General features: G+C 42.3%; 1 protein-coding gene across 1 annotated transcript; it reads right to left on the bottom strand.

Moving 5' to 3' along the window:
* Positions 1-346: 346 nt before the first annotated feature.
* On the bottom strand, positions 347-18,909 carry bms1 (BMS1 ribosome biogenesis factor). Its single transcript, XM_060036262.1, has 23 exons — positions 18,798-18,909; positions 17,643-17,840; positions 17,371-17,561; positions 16,305-16,384; positions 14,908-15,096; positions 14,264-14,406; positions 14,003-14,124; positions 12,901-13,094; positions 9,588-9,733; positions 8,758-9,506; positions 8,564-8,665; positions 7,775-7,926; positions 7,408-7,489; positions 6,027-6,109; positions 5,188-5,373; positions 4,482-4,670; positions 3,950-4,130; positions 2,840-2,898; positions 2,612-2,734; positions 2,322-2,469; positions 2,034-2,209; positions 1,208-1,369; positions 347-817 (listed from the first exon to the last, which is right to left on the bottom strand). The coding sequence occupies exons 2-23, from the start codon at positions 17,831-17,833 to the stop codon at positions 590-592; spliced, it is 3,876 nt and encodes a 1,291-aa protein (XP_059892245.1). The 5' UTR covers positions 17,834-17,840; positions 18,798-18,909; the 3' UTR covers positions 347-589.
* Positions 18,910-19,394: the final 485 nt, after the last annotated feature.

Raw genomic sequence — 19,394 nt, 5'->3', positions numbered from 1 at the left:
CAGTCTATAGTGTTTATATCTGATCTATACTGTACATTATTTCATACCTTGAACTGTTACACTGCATTTACATATTCACTTTTTGGGCATGTTTTTGTGAATGTCTGAAAATAAGATAAGAAAAGTAAGTTGGAGTTGTCACACCAGGGTGTTGTTCTCCGGGGCTGCAGCTGGACCCTACTCGAAATCCCTGAAACGCGGGGGGGGGGGGAGAGATTGTTTTCGTCCTTGTGGAATGGGGCTTAGCCACCCTTCAAGAATTCAAACTAAAAACAAAGGCATTCATTTCCAAAAATCTATTGTGGCAAATTTAAAAGGATCCATTCATGACACCAAAACAAGCACGTTTGTTTTAAAAGGGGTTCATTTAAGATTTAAACATTTATAAAACTGCAATCTGCCCTCAGGACATATGGAATCTGGTATTTTCATTAGCATGCTAGAGTACACAGTTTTATAAATAAGTCAACAGATGTTTTATATACAAAACAAAAAAGAAGCAATGACAACCAGCCATACCATAACATTTGTTGGGTGGCCATGTAATCAAGTCCATACCAAAGGAGCGAGAAAAGGCCATCACGTGTTATTATCCATCTTGTGATGCACCCTTCAGACTGGATCGCTGACTTTTGTTCTCCTGCTGGCCCATCATCCGGTAGAGTTTCTTCTTGGCCTCTTTCTGTCTCTTGACCTTCTCCCCCTCCTGCTTCTCCCTCTGCTGCAGGAAGCCCTTGTGCTTGAGGCGCTGCGCCCCGCGGGCCTTCTTTCTCTGGTAGCTGTGGACGGTGCCCAGCGCGTCCAGCAGAGCAGCCACCTGAAAGGACAACGCTGATGAAGGACATGTGCTACTAAACGCTAGATTAAAAACAGGATCTGTGTATTGAATCACCATTCTCCGCTATATAATAATACTTAAATACATAATAACTTAATATTGAATAATTACAGAATCCAACAAGAAGGCAGGTTAACAGGCCATTCCCCTGTTAACATGGTTATGCACCCGTTACTGGTTCCCAGCAGTTTTGGGTTACGTCAATCAAACACTAGCAATCTGGTTGTAGCGAGTCTACCCGAAGGGTCTCCCGACTGGGTCTCTGGACTAGTTATAACAGGGTGTTTGGTTTTCCTTTAAAAACTCCACTTGTAAACAGCTGGTATTTTACAAAGTCTTTGTTTGCACACCAAATGATGAAAGGCCAACCTTTCTCTCGTGGGGCTCCCGGACCACGGTGGGCCTGAGGAGGTCGCGGGGGGTCTTGCCCTTGCCCTGGTCCTGCTTGGGCTTGCTCTTGAAGGGCAGGGCCTTCTGCAGCTGCCTGGGGATGTTCAGACGGTTGAAGTGTCTCGGGGCCCGGACCACAGGCTGCAACAACATGAAGGAAAGGACATTTCAAAGATCAATACATGTTCTATTCAATAGTGGGTCAATAGATAGAAAGCATTGGTGGGGCTAAGGTGAATGCTGTCAGTTTATATATCGTTTTATTTGATGCAAATTTATGATTTTATGAAAAGGAAAAGGGTCAAGTATTTTTTTATTTTGCAGTATTAAATTAACTATTTATTTAATGTTTAGGATTGCCAAGAACAACAATCTAATTTCTATTCGAGACCTGACCAGAGATTAGCTAGGTCAATTAAACCCAAACATCTTCCGACTGGCCTAAACCTTAGGTCAGTTGGGATAACAATTACGCAGTGTCAGCATGTCAGTGTGACGCAATACCGAGCACTAGCCATGAGGCCCAAAGATGTAGCAAGACGGCCGCAAAGCCCGGCCTACATGTCGAATATTGACATGTTGCCATGGTTTCCAGTATGGATAGTTTCAGCTGATGGTTGAAAGCTCTAAACGATGCCAATCCAAATAAACACATTTAAAAGGGTTTGGTCTGGACTGGTGGCTGATGTCCTGGTTGCTAGGGCCACATTACTTTACAGTCTATGTGCAGTACTAGATCACCATGAACTCATTAACATGGTACAGCAGGAATGGAGTGTACATCCCAGATGGGGCTCAGGGTCACCTTGTACACAGAATCGGGCTTGGGTTTGTAGTGGAGTCCCAGGTCATGTTTGAGCTGTCCGACGGTTCTCATGCCGGACCAGTTCTCCTTCTGGCCCACTGGTAGGAGCAGGGAGGTGACCGGGTTGTAGAGCTGGGGAACGGCCACCGGATACCAGGTGCGCAGGAACACGATATCTATGGGTTTAAACAACAAAATAAAAGGTCATTCTGTGTGCACAAATATAAACTCGGTGTGCAAAATAAATAATTCTGTACAGTGGATTTAGGTAGATGCAGGTTCCCTTACCGCTCATGAGCAGCCGGTCTTCGAATGTGGCACGGTAAGCGCCTGCTGGAGTGGACAGGGCCTTCTTGATTTGACCTCTGACCCCCGACACTGTCCGAACGGAGGCCCCTTCAAACTTGGCCACTTCGAGGACGGTGTTGAACATGCCCTGTGGAGAACACAGCCTCAGCTCAGCACATCCAGGGCCGAGGAAGGGGCTCCTTCATGTTGTACAGGGTACAAGGAACCCAAGAGGTAACCATTTCACAGATTGTAAAAGGATATTTTATAGCAAACAAATGGGTTCCTACTTTGATGAAGCTGGTGTTCTTGTAGATCTTGTATGGGTAGCCAATGAGCTTCAGTTTCTTCACTAAAGTCACAGACTTGTCCAGTTCTAGGACAACCCCAGTTGCAGCGATACGGAAATTGGCCTGAAAAAAGTAAGAAAGAAAAGACCATTTACCATTTATCATAGTCTATCGTGTTTTTGGAGCTTCACTTAAAACCAAACGGTCAAAAGAGGGAGATGGCCTTACTTTAGTCTCTGAGACAGACTGTACAGCGAGGAAGCCGGTGCCCTGGGGTGTGATTGGACCTTGAGCAGGAAAGGAAAGATTGTATACGCAGGTGAGCGGATGCTTGATGCTTTTTGTGCGTTACATGTTGTCTGTGTAAGTCTCTATACACAAATACGTGTCCAAAAAGGGTTGTGTGCGCATCAAGGTCTGACAAGTTTAAAATTCAATGGTACAGAACCGGAAGACCGCCTACTCGCCCAAAAGGCCTTCACACATTGCCTTAACGTGACCTTATGTTCAGGGGCACAATTCGGATCGCACAGAAGAAACCAACATTGTTCGGGAGGAATTATCCTTCGCATTCCATGAGTATCAGGAGACCAACCCCACCTGGGAGCTGACATTCTGGTTCTCTATGCAGTCTGGCCTCCAGCTCGTTTAAAATACATTTAGTTACAAATAGCAGAAGAGAGTTTCAGTTCATAATAAAAGCAAGGAGCGAATCAATCTGAAGAATTTTAAAAACATTTGCAAAAGAAAGTAGCAATCAACAGAGCTGTCGAAAGTTCATCTGAATCACACCAAATAACGATGTTAAGACAAGAGGAATAAAAAGGTGCTTTTCGTGAACTAATAAATAGTTATTCTGTTACATTAACACAGAGTGAAAATGGAATAGTAATTAAATCATCATTCAAAAGGCCCTTTTGTCCATTTCAGGCCCCCGTAGAATCATGGACATACAAGGACCTGATACCATACAACTACAAATATGGGTCATATTTGGAGCAAACTATAAATATGCCTTTTTTTTTGTTAAGGACAAATCCGATCCATAGGAGGAAGCTGAGAAAGAAAGGCTGTTTAGCTTGGCCACCTACATTTTTCCCAGTTCAATGACAAATTCTGTACATTACATATTTTCCATTTTTCAACATTTGTATAGATGTATGTATCTATGCATGTGTGTATTTGTATACATTCAACACATCACAACCAGAATATAAGCTAGTATTAAAGTGTTTTCTCTTCCGACTGTATGGAGCGGTGATGGGTAATGTGAGGGTCTATAGCCTAGCGTGAGCCTTAGTTGAACCTGACCAGTGAACCCGACTCAGCAGAACTCACCCCAGATGGAGGCGCCGCAGTGCATGTGCTGGGGCGTGTACTTGAGCATGCGGTGGCGTCCGTTGTGGTCCTCGATGTGGTACAGGGGCATGGCCTGGAAGCGGCGCCAGCCCAGGGACACGATGAGGGGGTCCCGGTTCTTCAGGATGCGGTGGTACCACCGGTGTTTCTTCAGCCGCAGCTAAACACACAACCACAGTCAGCTCCACCTTTCCTTTCATCTGTACATTTTTTTTATTAAAATGTACATGACAGACTGCCAGACTGAGATTTAACAAACCAAAATAAAAATCCATTCCATGTGGCCTTAGTCCAGGACAAACACACATCGACCACGGCACTGTGGGTACGGTGCACAGCAGCTATATTGACTTTATGGCCTGCTTCTGCAGTTTCTATCTTTTGCAGAAAGCATCCCTGGTTCAGACTTCTATTTAACGTGAACATCCATGGTTTCAGGGTTTCCAAGAGATTGGTCAAATCAACCTAAAAGTATGTTGGGAATAATGTGTTCCTTTTCGGTTGTACCTACTTGCAAATATCCTACGTTTCCCTCGCTTGACCCCAGGCCACCGAGAATCACAGGGTAGTGGGGGTCGAAGTTGGTCACAAACTCGCAGGGCAGAGCTGCGATCTCAAGGCGGACGTACATCCCCGGGCGGAAGCCCTCGTACTGCACCCGGGTGGCATCGTCCATGCTCTCAAACTCTGTCCGGTTCAACTGAACAACAAAACATGTTAGGAGAGAAACATTCAGGATGAATGGACAGTAAATCAGGACCCCTCAGTTAAAAAATCTGTACAACTTTTTACTGATATCCAAACCAATGCCCACCGGACAACCAAACCGTACCACAGATGACTGAACTATTCATATATAAAGTTATATACATATAACTATACACAGAACTATAGGGCTGTAACAAATCTCTCAGCTCACCATTCAGTTAGTATATTGGGTTGATGATTTGATCCTCTCCCAAGTTTGGAGAGGATCAAAAGCACACAACAGGGGAAGGATTTTAGTTTCCCTCCCGTGTAATTTTTGTGTGATTGTCCAAGTGTTTTGAAAATATTGGGCAGACTGTGTCACAATCTCCAAAAAAAGCCCCACAAGAGTGAGAAACGGCGTGGCCACAATGTAAGAGTAAAGGCCAATTTCAACCAGAACCGTCACGGAGGCACAGTCTTCTGACCAAAGGGGGCGTGTCCGCCGCTCTGAAAGGAAGCAACCGCACCTCCGCTTGTATCTGCATCTCCTCCTTCAGGTCGTCAAAGTAGGTGGCATCTCCGTCGTCGTACTCCGCGTCGAACCTCTCCTTCAGCCTGCGCTTCTTTTCCAAACGCTTGTTCTTCTTCTGCGTCTCATCGTCCACTTTGACGTCCTCCTTTGCATCATCATCAGCCTCTTCCTCACCATCGACCTGACAAGTGAAAATAGACTTCTCAGGTTAATCGAGAAAATGTTAATCTAAGTTCTGCTGCATTGTTGGACAAATGTTTTTGCTTGACATATGCTAATGAGGACAAACAATGAGCACAGTAACAAAAGTTTTTTTTAGGGAGTAGGTTTGAGGGGGTTGACAATTGCATTAAACATTGTAAAGTTGGATTTTTGCACGATTTCGAATAACTGGAAGCCAAAAATAATCAGAACCTATCTGAAGTCGATGCTTCTTGATAGTGATTAAATAATGTCGATAAAATAACATCCTCCTAACTGATACGATACAAATAAAATGCTGGCCGGCCTGTACCTCTTTGGCCTCTTAGCCCTCCCACACACAGAGCTACGCTAGTTCTACTAAACTCCCATAACCCCTCCCACACACAGAGCTACGCTAGTTCTACGTAACTGAAAATAGTCTAAGCTTTCCCACAACGCCTAAATCATGCCTTTTGAATGATCAAAAACAGGCCTGTATAAATTGATTAAATTAAAATGCTATGCTTCCAATACTTCTATGCTTAACAAATTACCCATTAACTGTGGAAACATTTAATTTATTGCATTTGAATGTATTTTTAGTGCTTATTATGCGAAACATTCTTGATATATACATTGCAGCAAGGGTACCTCTGGTTGGGTCTCCTGGTCTTTATCGTCTCCATTATGGACCTCTCCTGTTTCCAAGTCTTCAAAGTCACCATAAAGATTTTCTAAAAAGAAAAGAAATAGTATGCAACATGCATGTCATTTTAACATGCTTTTACCTTTAAGACAATGAATCAAAGTCAGTGTGTCATTGATTCATCTCCTTTAATTAAATGCAAGTTCTTAATAAAAAGATTTATGTCTTTCATATCTAAGCAGTTTGATTGAATTGGAATCTAACGTGAGCCTCACTAGACAACATGGCAGGTACTGCTAGCTAACGAGAGCCTCACTAGACAACATGGCAGGTACTGCTAGCTAACGAGAGCCTCACTAGACAACATGGCAGGTACTGCTAGCTAACGAGCCTCACTAGACAACATGGCAGGTACTGCTAGCTAACGAGCCTCACTAGACAACATGGCAGGTACTGCTAGCTAACGAGAGCCTCACTAGACAACATGGCAGGTACTGCTAGCTAACGAGCCTCACTAGACAACATGGCAGGTACTGCTAGCTAACGAGAGCCTCACTAGACAACATGGCAGGTACTGCTAGCTAACGAGAGCCTCACTAGACAACATGGCAGGTACTGCTAGCTAACGAGCCTCACTAGACAACATGGCAGGTACTGCTAGCTAACGAGCCTCACTAGACAACATGGCAGGTACTGCTAGCTAACGAGAGCCTCACTAGACAACATGGCAGGTACTGCTAGCTAACGAGAGCCTCACTAGACAACATGGCAGGTACTGCTAGCTAACGAGAGCCTCACTAGACAACATGGCAGGTACTGCTAGCTAACGAGCCTCACTAGACAACATGGCAGGTACTGCTAGCTAACGAGAGCCTCACTAGACAACATGGCAGGTACTGCTAGCTAACGAGAGCCTCACTAGACAACATGGCAGGTACTGCTAGCTAACGAGAGCCTCACTAGACAACATGGCAGGTACTGCTAGCTAACGAGAGCCTCACTAGACAACATGGCAGGTACTGCTAGCTAACGAGGGCCTAACTAGACAACGTGGCAGGTACTAGCATTTCGATGTTTGCTGTTTTGAGATAATGGCTTGTACTCCAATTTATCCATCCTCTAGCAACAACGTAGTAATGTGATTCAAAATGTGTAACGTGTTGGCATCCATTGTAAGAGGAATCTTGTGATTGGTTGATATTGGAAGGTACGCCTCAATGTGTTGAAACGGAAATCAGACCCCTTACATTTTAATCTGAATCTGCGTGATCTTAAAATGTAAAAACAACTGTAATCCTGTTTAGATGGCTTTTCCTCATCCTTATATTTACTGGCACAGTAAATGGTTTCCAGAGCACGAGTATGGTTTCAGTTATTGTTCCTCACCATCCTGCTTCAGCAGTGTGGCAGCATCTTGCCATTCCTCCCACTTCCCGGTCACAAAGCAGTCTGCTATGGAGTGCAGCATCTGGAAAAACGTTTAGAATGAAGAGCATTGGTTCAAGTCCAATGTGCAATCTGTAGTGAATGCTGATCCCTAGCGATTTTAATGATCTTATCAATAAAATAGTATTTTAACTCTGAAGGATCCCGTCTACGTACTGCGAGGGGCTAAATCCTACGCATTGCACATATAAATATTGGAATGACTTGACTTTAGAACTCACCTGTGTGTCCTCTATTGTTATTTATCTTTAAAAATAAACAAAATAAGTAAGCTGGACAAGAATGTGACTCATGAATTGACACAAACCTCTTCCAGATCCCAGTTGTGGAGGCTGTCTGGGTGGAACCTGGAGCAGTCAGCCGCATCGGCCAGGTTGGTCTTACTCTTCTCTGGGCGGCTGACCCGGAAGAGCCCTCCCAGCTCGGCCTCCTCGCCCTGACCCGCGCCCTGGCTGGAAACTGAACACAGACTAACTAGTTATTATATTTCACCGGCTTCCCAACAAATGTGACTGACGTTAGTGTAGGTCAAGCATAAGCACACAAGGTTCATCGATTCAAGTATTTATTGTACACTTTTCATAATACAATTATAATTAAATTGCTACGGTATGCATTAAATAATAATTTCTCTGTCCTTTTTCATAAGTTTGCTTGTGTTAAGCTCATTAAAATGATGTTGCAAGACTGACACATTCAGAGATAACATGTTTTGTTCACCCAGACCAGTCTTGTCCTTCCAAGTGGTTAATAAAGCATCCACATGGCGGGGCTACTGTCCTATATGCATACCTAGTGAAGGTGACAAGTCTTATATATATATATATATTCAATAATATCTCCAAGTGTTATCTTTCCATAGAACCTGAGATCATGCATCAGGCTATTGATGATGGTTGGTTTGTCGTTTTAGCACAGAATATGAAACATAGAAGTGGTCAAGGGTGAGGATTGTGTTTTTATCAGAAATAACTTAAATTTATGTTATAATATTATAATTGTTATGTTATATGTTATACACCAATGGCAATCATGGCCATGTTAGAAAAAAATAGCTTGTTTTCCCTGACCAGATCTTGACATTCAGACACCTTACCTGTACCATACACATGTTTCCGGAGGTTGGGGGCTGCTTGTTGATGCTTGAGGAAGACTTCTGATGCCTTCTGTTGCAAGTCGTCCTTCCAGCGTAGAGCTCCTAAACATGCAAAAAAGAAAAATGTTGACCGCTCATGACCATTGCTGAAAGGGAAAGCGTAGACAATCATGGAGAGCAGATGAAGTGTTTACCGTCGGTCTCGTACGCCTGGTCAGACCCCTTTATCTCCAACGCCTTGGCTTTCTTAAGATCTTTTTCAGTGGTTTTGGGTGGAGGGATTTCTATCCCTTCTGACTTCACCGTGGACTCCACGTCTGGTTCGTCGTCGGTCCACTCTTCATCAGAGCAGAACGCGGAGCCCGCTGCTTTTGTTTCGATCTGCTCAGATTCCGAGTCCTCCTCGTCACTTTCCTCTGCTGCGCTCTCGCCCTCCGACAGATCCTCCTTGCTGAGCTCCAGGTCGTCTTCACTGTCTGCGAAGGCCAGCGTCTCGGACACTTTGGGCTCCCCTTCTTCAACTGACATCTTAAGCCTTTTCCCGGTTTGCACACGCTGAGGTTCGGTCAGTTTCCCTGGCTGCTCAGTAGACGCCCTCACCTGCTTGAGGAACATGGATACGTTGTTGCCTTCATTTGTGTCCAATTCTTCATCAGACTCTGCCTCGTCCATATCACTGTTCCCTTCTCCATCGTCACCGTCGTCTCCATCTTCTCCACCTTCTTCATCTTCTCCATCATCTCCACCTTCTTCATCTTCTCCATCTTCTCCATCTTCTCCATCTTCTCCATCTTCACTGTCGTCTCCATCTTCTCCATCTTCACTGTCGTCTTCATCTTCACTGTCGTCTCCGTCTTCATTGGCCTCCACCTCGCCTGTGAATATCATCTTCCTTCTTTCCCTGTTGGAGGTTGGGTCTGGGGACTGGGGCGCGCTGTTCTCCCTGAGAGATCATGGAGGAAATAATGAGACCAAACACGATATACATACACAACACACAACGTGAAATCAGAACTTGACTCACAGTTGTTGGTCCCCCTCAACGTCTGTGTCCGTTATGGTGGCAGACCCTCTGAAGAGCGAGACTTTGCTTGAGGCCATTTTGGCATCAAGAGTGGCGTGCGTGTCAATCAGAGAGCGGACCAGCTCTGTTGTGGGACGCGATTCCTCCTATCGCATTGGGAAAAGATGGAAATTTTGAAGCTCCTTCACACATGTATAACTACAGCCACACTTTGAACCTCCCAATCCATCTGACCATGTGGGGAAATCATCCTCAGGACAGAGTAAAGATATTTAATGAGGCCAAGTGACCAAAATTCGATTTTCCATCAATTGCCCATCCCCACAACAAATACCCATTTCCAAATGGACTTTGTTGTTTATGATTGTTATAATTGTGTTTAATATGCAACCATGGTGAAGCATCTCAATCATCATGCAAACTAGGGATGTGTCGGTCGCGACCGATTCGTTACAACGAACGAATCCCGAACGTGAACGACAAGAACTGGTTCCCCAAAACAAGAAGAACTGGTTCTTTGATTATTATTTTTTTAAACATAAACCAAAAACATGGTCACGTAAATAAAATATACAAACGAACAGAGCTTCGTCTCCCCGCGACTTATATTGATTGAGTCAACGTTCTCAAAGATTCAGCCAATGAGAGGTAGCAATGGTGTTGCAATGGCACCTGGGTAAGCCAATGACAAGGCGGTACCGTCGAATATGCGCGCTTTCTGTCTGACGTATCTTGGGTCATACCATTCGACGCATTTCCCAATCCCAGGAGTCTTTGCTCCATTCTACAATTTAAGAACAAACAAAGAAATTAAACTGCAGTTCGTATTTTTTATTTATGACCATGCAAGTTCTGTAATGCCTGAACAATGAAGAATTAAATGTAAAGTAAAATACAATTATAAATGTAAAACCATGAATGAAATATAGAGAGTAAGCAAGTGGTATAAATATTGGTGGGACGTTCGGTTATACTATATAGCAGGCATCTCCAAACGGCGGACCGCGGTCTTGACGGACCTATCCGGACCCATGACCAATTAAAAAAATATATAATAATAAAAAAAAGTTTTTTTAATTTTTATTTTTTTTAAGACGTAATCTGACGTAACGAACGAATCAAAACGACCGAATCAAATAAACGAATCGTTATCGTGAACTGAACTGAAAGAACTAGTTCCCGGAAAAGAATCATTTTGCCCATCCCTAGTGCAAACTAATGTTCTCATGAATGCAGAGGAATATTTTTCAACCTGTGGAACATTAGACTGAAACCAACGTCACTTTGCGTTTGCAAAGAACAAACTGGACATAGGCTCAGGGATTAAAGTGAAAAAAAATCTTCTGACTGAAATTTTATTCGCGCTACAGCCAAGTCACGTGCAGTGTGTGAAACATGTTCCAGGTTAGGTTACTTGACACCTGCTTAAGAAATACAAATGTATAAGACGTCAGCACCAAATGCAGCCATCACGTTTAAATGCTCGACCAATACTGTTTTACAGGAGGAGGATTTTAAACAGCTGTTCTTTTGCATCTATTGCAATTTTTTTGTTGTCTTTTCAATTAGACTCTAAGATTTTTTTTTTGCAAAGCTTGTCTCATATTTTTTTGCACCATGAACCGTAAGGCTTGCCATCGTTCCCCGTTTCCGTCAGCCATGCCCATCTCCATTTATTTTTTTGTGTTTTATCAATATCCGATACATCAGAGCCGTCAATCATTATAAGGGAGTTCATACTAGCTTAACTTTCGCTCTGACACTCAACACTAACACAACAAAGAGACGTAAGATGTGGCGCGAAAATGGTGTGTATATATATACATTTGTATATAATATATTTCATATATATTGAATATATAATCGGGATGTACATTAAAATGCTTGTGTTTTCAGTCAATTTTAACGGTAGACCTTTTAAATACTCACTATATAATTTGACAATTTTACCGGCGTTGACGTATGACGACATAATACACGCGTGTATTATGTCCATGTTCGAAACTGCATACTACCGTACTGCCGACTACATACTGCGCAGTATGTACTGTATACTGCATACTGAATGTGGGATTCAGTATGCAGTATACAGCAGACCGACTGCACCGCAGTATACAGTATGCAAGTTTCCCAGAATGCATTTCGCGGCAGCGGTAGCGGTAAAGCTGCTAAAAGCTGTTTTAATTCTCGCTTCAGTGCTGTTAATACATCACTTTCTTAAGTTTTAATATTTTTTTATGCGAGAAAGTACCTATTTAGATCCTTAATATGCGATTAGTTTATCCAAATGACGCCTGTTTGTAAATTTGTCCCGACGTTATCGGAGATGTGAAGTGGCCTCTGTGAACTCCAAATGACGGAAATCCGTCGTAGCGACGGAGAACTTTAATCCATGTAGGCTATGACCTGAATGAATAGGCCAATTGGTAAATTACATTTTTAAATGTTGAATTGATCTAACACGTACTAGATGTGGTGCGAACACACACGCATGCATATGATGATTACTAGACAAGAAATGCCAGTACCTGAAATCAACGAGCGTCATAACTAGGGATGGATCAGGTTTTAAGACCACTGATCACAGAGATGTTTCATGAGTGATCAACCTACGTAACGCTTAGGCTACTCCCTTTAGAGATACCATTATTCCTTATCCTCATTACAGTGGACGTGAAGGACTGTGTGGGAGCTGCCTTGTCATATCACGTTGTAGATACCTCACTTAGTTTAACTGACATGGGGAAGTGCGAATAAAGACAAGCATAGGTCTTTATGAGAAAACCTACATATATAAACTAAACAAAAAACGGAGTGAGGTCTGGTAAGGGGCAGGCTTGTTAGTGCATCCTATAACCGAGATCAGAAAAAAAAGCTATTTCTACGGTTAAGTGAAGCATGCCTTTAATGGAATTCAAAAGTTGAATTAAGTTAAAGCTGCATAGCATTATCTCATCTCCCATCTAACAAAATGGCACATCAAATGTCATAACTTTTCACTACAATGTTTACCTCGTTTAATCTTATGGTGCTCCAGTTAAACTTTAACATGCTTTACGTTCTTAGTTTGTAATGGGTTCAAATAAAGGGTTAAATCCTGTTTATGGAGTAGGCGCTAGGAGTAGGCGCTCCTAGAAACACAAATGTGAAGCCAAACCCCTACTCATGCAGTGTGAAGAAGCAAGCGTTGTGGGGCAATGATGAGGGCTGTGGGGGATTCACAACATGTCAGCTGGTCACTGCTCAGTCCTACAGCGGTCGAGTACAAATACGGAGCACACCTGTGAGGCTTAAACAACAGAAAAGCATTCACCTGCTCCCGGTCGACATGGCCTCTAGGAAGGTCGATGTACACGGCGTCTTTGTCGTAGACCACGCCCCCGACCCCGGACATGGGGGCGTAGAGCAGGCGCTCCTTCTCGTTCAGTGTCCTCTTCCTCTTGGTGTCTGGTAGAGGACACGGGTCTGGGAGGAAGCCCACATCCGCAACACTGAAGTCTCCCACACCTTGGGGAGGTAGAAGGCAAAACATGGGTGAGATATTTTTTGGGGTAAATCAGTCCTCGTTTCAGATCAATTCAACACTATGAAAATATTTTTAAAAAAAAAGGTGACGAGAAGCTTCAACATTAAACGCGACCAGCTGACATGTTGTGAATCCCCCACAGCCCTCACAGAATTTGTGCAAACAACATCCGTCAACTCTACCTCTGATTGGCTTACAATGAAATTTGACTCTACCTCAGCCAATCGTCAGAATTTATGCGATTGTCTCGTGCCCAAAACCAAGGAAGAAAAGTAAAAAAAAACGTTGCCGCTCCACTTAGAGATCTAGTTTGCCTGATGAAGAAACTACTTTATTATAGTAACACGCCGCATTTTCTGGAAGTAACGGCATTATAAGTAATCATTTGCATTACTCGTTACTGAAAAAGTAACGCCTTTATTTTTAACGCAGTTATTTATACCGCCGTTATTTTATTCCCATCACTGCATTTGACTAATGTTTAGACGTTGCCCTGATTTTAGCAATATGTGGAGTTCAACAGCTTTCTTAACAATTAAAATAGATAGCGTTTGTCTCCCCTCTTTCTTAAATTCCAAAAGAAGCATACATTTCTGCTGCATATATTTTGTAGTCAGCACTGATCAGCCTGCTGATCAGCCAATGATCGCATCAGGGTGCTCTGAAGTAAAAAAGATTTAAAGAAATATGAGGTAATTGTGAATATTAATGAGTTTTGGCCAAGACTAGTGCTAGCCAGCCACCCTCAATAATCCTAATACGATTTCCGTTGCTTCTCCGTAAAAGGAAATCCCCACCATCAAAAAGGTAATGTGCAATCTCATGCAAATGGCTCCATGCAGAAGAGAGGATGGCTTAACACTACTACGAAGACCAACCCCTGCCTTACCTGGGATATGGACCTGGGTGTGTTTTTTCAAATAGGTCCCACGCAGATAGCCATACAGGGACACTGTTCGGTCACATTTCTGATCCAACCTCAATGTTTCAGGGTCAGTCAAATCCTCCATTCTGGGTGAAGAGAGACATATGCAATTAGATAAAAAGCCATATTATAGCATTAGAAGACTTTAAACATTGTGGGTTAATACGGATGTGCTTTATATGTTTTTGACAAACCCTTGTGGGGTTTTCTCATCCCTACACTCACCGGTCAGCAAAAACGTAAGGGTGGGAAGTCTGCCAGGCCAGGGGGCGGAACTTGATGACCGAGATGAACCGCCCGAGGTTCTTGACCTCCTGGGCTTGGTACTCGCCGTAGACCATCCCCGACAGGTAGAACAGCTTGGCTCCCTACCGGAGGAACGACAACACAACACTGATCAGGGCTCTGAACCGGCTCATGAAACAAAACCCTCAACTAACTATACTTACCAGGAACCAAAACTTCATACTACTATTCAAGAACAGAACTTAATTTAACTGCTCTCAAATAAGTTAATCAGTTATTTTGTTCCAATTACAAGTTTTTAGAAGAGTGGGATCGAAAATAGCCCCGTTGAACGTAGGTCATGAGTCGATTACTCTGCAGTACAGGCAGACTATTGTAATTAATTTGTTTAGTCTGTACAAAACATTGAAAAACAAGGCTAATGCTTACGTACAGCACTCATTTAGAAGACAACCAATAAAAGATACAAATTATAAAAGTTTGACTGAACTAAGAGGTTAATGGTAATCTAATCTTACCGTTAAAGACTCACAAAACATTATGTAATTCTTGTCAAAATAATTACAGTGTTCGATATATCTAATATATTAAAACAATACAATTATTTTAATTTTGTTGCTCACCTGGTAGACTTCTGTCCAGAAGCGATGTTTGAGGACTTTCTTTGCCGTTCGCAGCTGTTTGTTGTTCTTGAAGGAATCGAGGTGCGTGAGCACCCCCATTATTCGTGGGAAGCCATGTACCTGACAAATGTTGAGGAACTCAAAAGTCTCCATTTCAAAGCCAAAGCTTGCGTCAATCAACATCAGGACCTGCAAAAAGTGGATAAAAAATTTAGTAAAAGAGAGACAGTTTAGCTATTTGTCAAATGTTAATAGACTGTAACAAGGGAAGAGCAAAATGCTGTTGAAAACCAACATCACACACGCTGGTGTGGTATTGAGGTAGGGAGGAATGGTTGCATCCTTTCATAACGAGCCTGCTCTGGCTGGTCTCTCCAAATGCTTTGAGGCTAGACTTTTTATTTATTTATACATGTATATTTAGTAATATACACACACGCACGATTGCACGCACAAACACGTGTGTGTATATATACACGTATATATAGTCATACACCAGTGGAGGCTTCTCCAGTGAGGAGAGGAAGGAAGATCATCCTTAACATTGTTGAGAATAAAAAATGTAGATTGCCCAGATTACTAATGAATTAATGCCCTTAAATATGACTTTAATCATATTTGCTCGCTCAGTCGTATGCCTTGTTTCCACCGAGCGGTGAGCTACTGTTCGTTGTGGTACAGTGCGGCTGTGTTTGGTTATGTTGGCGCTTCCGTAGCCCACGGACGGCCGATGCAAATAGTTGTGAAATAATGGTCTTGTTTTAATCTTTTAATTGTTAGTTACTCAGACCATTCTGTTTGATATTGTGGAATGGATGTTACTGAATGATTCAGAGCATGATGCATTTTAAATGGCATCACTTTTGGTCTTGTGTCTTAATTTTTCTTAAAACAACTGTAGCTGAAAATAAACATAGCCAAATTACAACCAATAGCTTCAGTCATTGAGGGCAAAAATATGCCCAAAGCTAGGCCCAGATTTCTTTATTTAGATTTACAAATCAAGAAAAATTCAAAGTACAATGATGTCACTGGTGGATTTGTATCAATTCACATAATTATCCCTCCCTCCCTGCTATTTTGTAGTTCCCCGAAACACCCTGAAACAACTCGAGTCTCACATACTTATGCCACCATACGCCACTAACAGTGCAAGCAGGCCAATGGCAACCAAGCACACAGTCCTTCCTCCCTTACTTTAAAAACCACCAGCCGCCACTGTCATATACATACACACACGTTTGTGTATATACAGTTGTTTTTCCAGCATAGGTGTGTTACCAACATTGACTTTTAAATCTGTACAGAAAATGAAACTTGTTTATTTTTTTTACACCATCAATCTAAATGAATAACACTCATTGTGTCTTATCAAAAAGGTAAAACTCCTCACTCACCAGGTCGGCCACCTTGGCCAGATCGATCATGGTGTTGATGTCGTTGTTACACTCGATGAACGTCAGACGCCGCTTCTTACCTAGGAAGGAAAAAGTCTTAGTATCTATTTCCCCCACCCAATTTTCTTAAATTAAAAATTTCAATTTTATTTGTATAGCCCTTAAGAGTTAGTCTCAAAGGGCTTTCAATATCATATATTGGCGACAAATGCTTTGTATAATTGTTTGCCAATGTTCCCCACTGACGTCTGCAGATATAGAGCATTGAGAAAAAAGCAGGTCTCTTAAAGATGTCCGATGTGGTTCATTAGAAGTAAACGACAAACTTGAATAAAAGTATCATACATTTACTCGTCATACAAGTTATTTTCACCAGCATGGAGGGTGAAGACATCTCCCATGCTCTGACACAACGTGAAAGTACTACATCATCTCTCCAAACAAAAACAAACGCTACTGCTGTGCATTTGACCTTAAGTTTAATGTCGGGCCGCTCGGGGTCATGATGGTTAACCTGGTCGAGCGCAGGGGAACTCCACCTACCAACAGCCAGTAAACACCGGTGACTGAACCCATCCCAGTTTACACAACAAGGAATAATGGGGAGAATTTATTTAGAATGAAAGCATTTAATTAGCATAAGAAAATATGAGACAACTCGACTAACATCAACCTTAGTTGGCCATGAGTCGCTCAACTCGTAATTGATCTGATCAACTATGAGGGGATCAGCATTAGTTACCATCTGTGTCCTAGTGCCAGTGGCCACACGGTTCCATCCACTGCTTTGACTGTTGTAGAGCAAGCGGCATACACTTCTAAACAGACTTTAATCCATGGGAATATTTTGTAAAAGATGGATCCGGTTTAATGGTTTTATTTAGCCTTGTTTTTTATTGTATTGTTTGGGGCAGGGCATTTTCACTCCTGACTGAGCTAATACACAGCTAGACACATAGGAACATCTGTTCAATGCCTCAAATCTTTCTTATTGACTGGATATTCACCAAATATTCCCACTGAGCCTCCACCAGAAGCAGAATCCAACTCAGGTGGAAACACTTACCAGAAACAATGGTGACCGGTCCACGGATGTCTCCCAGTTTCTGCCGGGTGAAGTTCTTGATCAGGCATCGTATCAGGGTGGTTTTCCCCACCTTGGGCGGCCCGACCACCACCACAACGATGGGCGGAGGGTCCAGGGGGCTGCGGTCCACATGAGGTATATGGTGCTTCTTAGTCTTCAGGTCCTGGGTTCTGCACAGAGAAAAGTGGTTAGGTTAAAATACAATCATCTTAAAAATGGAAGGGGTTGAGTCAAGTTGGATAACATCTGACCTGTGAAATGACTTGGCCATGCGCACAGCAGACTGCACGGCGAAGGCTTTAGGGTTCTTCTTGTGTTCATTTTCCTCCACGGCTGCATCATCAAGCTTCCTGGACTTTTTCCTCTCCGACTTCGGCCCGCTGTTTTTCTGCTGGTGTTTCTTCTGCTCCTTCTTCTGTTCTTTCACTTTCCCGTCCATCATGCAACTTCTGCATCATTGGATGAGATGAGACAAAAGGTGTAGTAGTTAAATGATAAGAACAGCAACAATGACATTCTACCAGCGCCATTTGTATCTGAATATGGGTAGTGAATAAGGAAGTTGTTGAATTTGAACAATATCCTAAAACCAATAATATATCGGGAACCGTGTAATATCTATGTTGAACGCGCACTGTTCACAGGGGGCTGCTGGTTTGTTGGATATGTGTTTGTCAATAGCGTATTCCTGCACTAGGAGGAAGTATTTCATAGTTGTAAAGGTTCATTCCACCGAAGTACTACTGACACTGCAGCATCCTCTCTTGCAGGAACACCCTACTCCTGGTGGTTGCGTCTCACAAGTCAGAGCCCGGTTTGACGTAGCTTGATATCTCATACCACTGACTTAGTTTCAAATCAGAGATCGGTGATTTAGTGATGCTCAATTAGCCTTTTCCTACGGTGACATAATGGTTCGTTGAATTCTACCAAGTGATTTTATACGTGCTGCATGAATAATAGATGTTGTCTCATTCAAGACATATAACCCAAATAAAAGTGGTTTTGGGTTCACTGGGTCTTAAAGCATTGAAGATACCTTTGTTTAATAATTTATTATATTGCTCCCCAAGTGACAAGAGTTGCATATTGTTTTAACGAGGAGGGTCCTAGGTTTCTAGTTTGTGGTCATTGCTGTTTTAAACTTCCATTGAGCCATCTTTAATGTGTGTGTATATATATATATATATATATATATATATATATATATATATATATATATATATATATACACAGACGTGTGTGTGTGTGTGTGTGTGTGTGTGTGTTGTTTTTTCATAAAGAAGACCCCAGCCAGCATGAAATGAGAGCAACATACTCCCAAACCCAGAGACAAGACCCATGGACAAACAGAAACACTTAAGTGGAAATTAATCCTAGTACAGTCAAAGTTATCAATACATTACCAGCGAATACTTCTTTCGACTTAATATCCTCACGTGTGGAGATGTTGACCCGTAGTGAACACATGGATGAGGTTCAACACGACCCGGAACCGGAAACCAGGGTAGAGAGTCCTTCACCGAGGATGTGTGTTGTTGTCACCCTCTGCTGGACTCGACTTGGAGTAATACATTTTACTTTTATATATTTAGTATTTAAAAGTGTAATATCTGATATGTATATATATTTTCTATTCAGCGTTTTAAATTTCGACTTCTTTATTGTTCACCCGCTTTGGTAATGTGAATGTTTGTTTCCTTAAAATTAATATTAAAATTAAGTAAAGTTGGGTGAGAAAACTTATATTATATTTGGTTTTATATGTAACTCCAACTCTATAAATTACTATTTAAATCAAATTCGAAAGTTATTATTATTTGATAATTTGACCAGTTTTCCCCCAAAAAATTTTTGGGGACCCACAAAAAAATAAAATCCTACAGTGACACTTTCAATAGGCATTATGAGGCATATGCTCCTCTTGCATATATTGAGGTTACTGACCATCATCCCTGCCGTGCTGTTGCCTTATTACTTAACATAACTTAATGACATGCTTC

Source organism: Gadus macrocephalus, chromosome 18, assembly GCF_031168955.1.
Source record: "Gadus macrocephalus chromosome 18, ASM3116895v1".
NCBI lineage: Eukaryota > Metazoa > Chordata > Actinopteri > Gadiformes > Gadidae > Gadus > Gadus macrocephalus.
The sequence above is the reverse complement of the archived record's forward strand: the minus strand, read 5'-3'. Positions and strand labels throughout refer to the sequence as shown.

Bases quoted from the DNA above. Each gene is read 5' to 3' on its own strand.
- bms1 (XM_060036262.1), bottom strand. From the start codon at position 17,833: ATGATGGACGGGAAAGTGAAAGAACAGAAGAAGGAGCAGAAGAAACAC. The intron at 7,490-7,774 runs GTTTGTGTCAAT...ACGTTTTTCCAG, and splicing joins ACAACTGGGATCTGGAAGAG to ATGCTGCACTCCATAGCAGA. The intron at 2,899-3,949 runs GTGAGTTCTGCT...TTCCTGCTCAAG, and splicing joins CTGCGGCGCCTCCATCTGGG to GTCCAATCACACCCCAGGGC.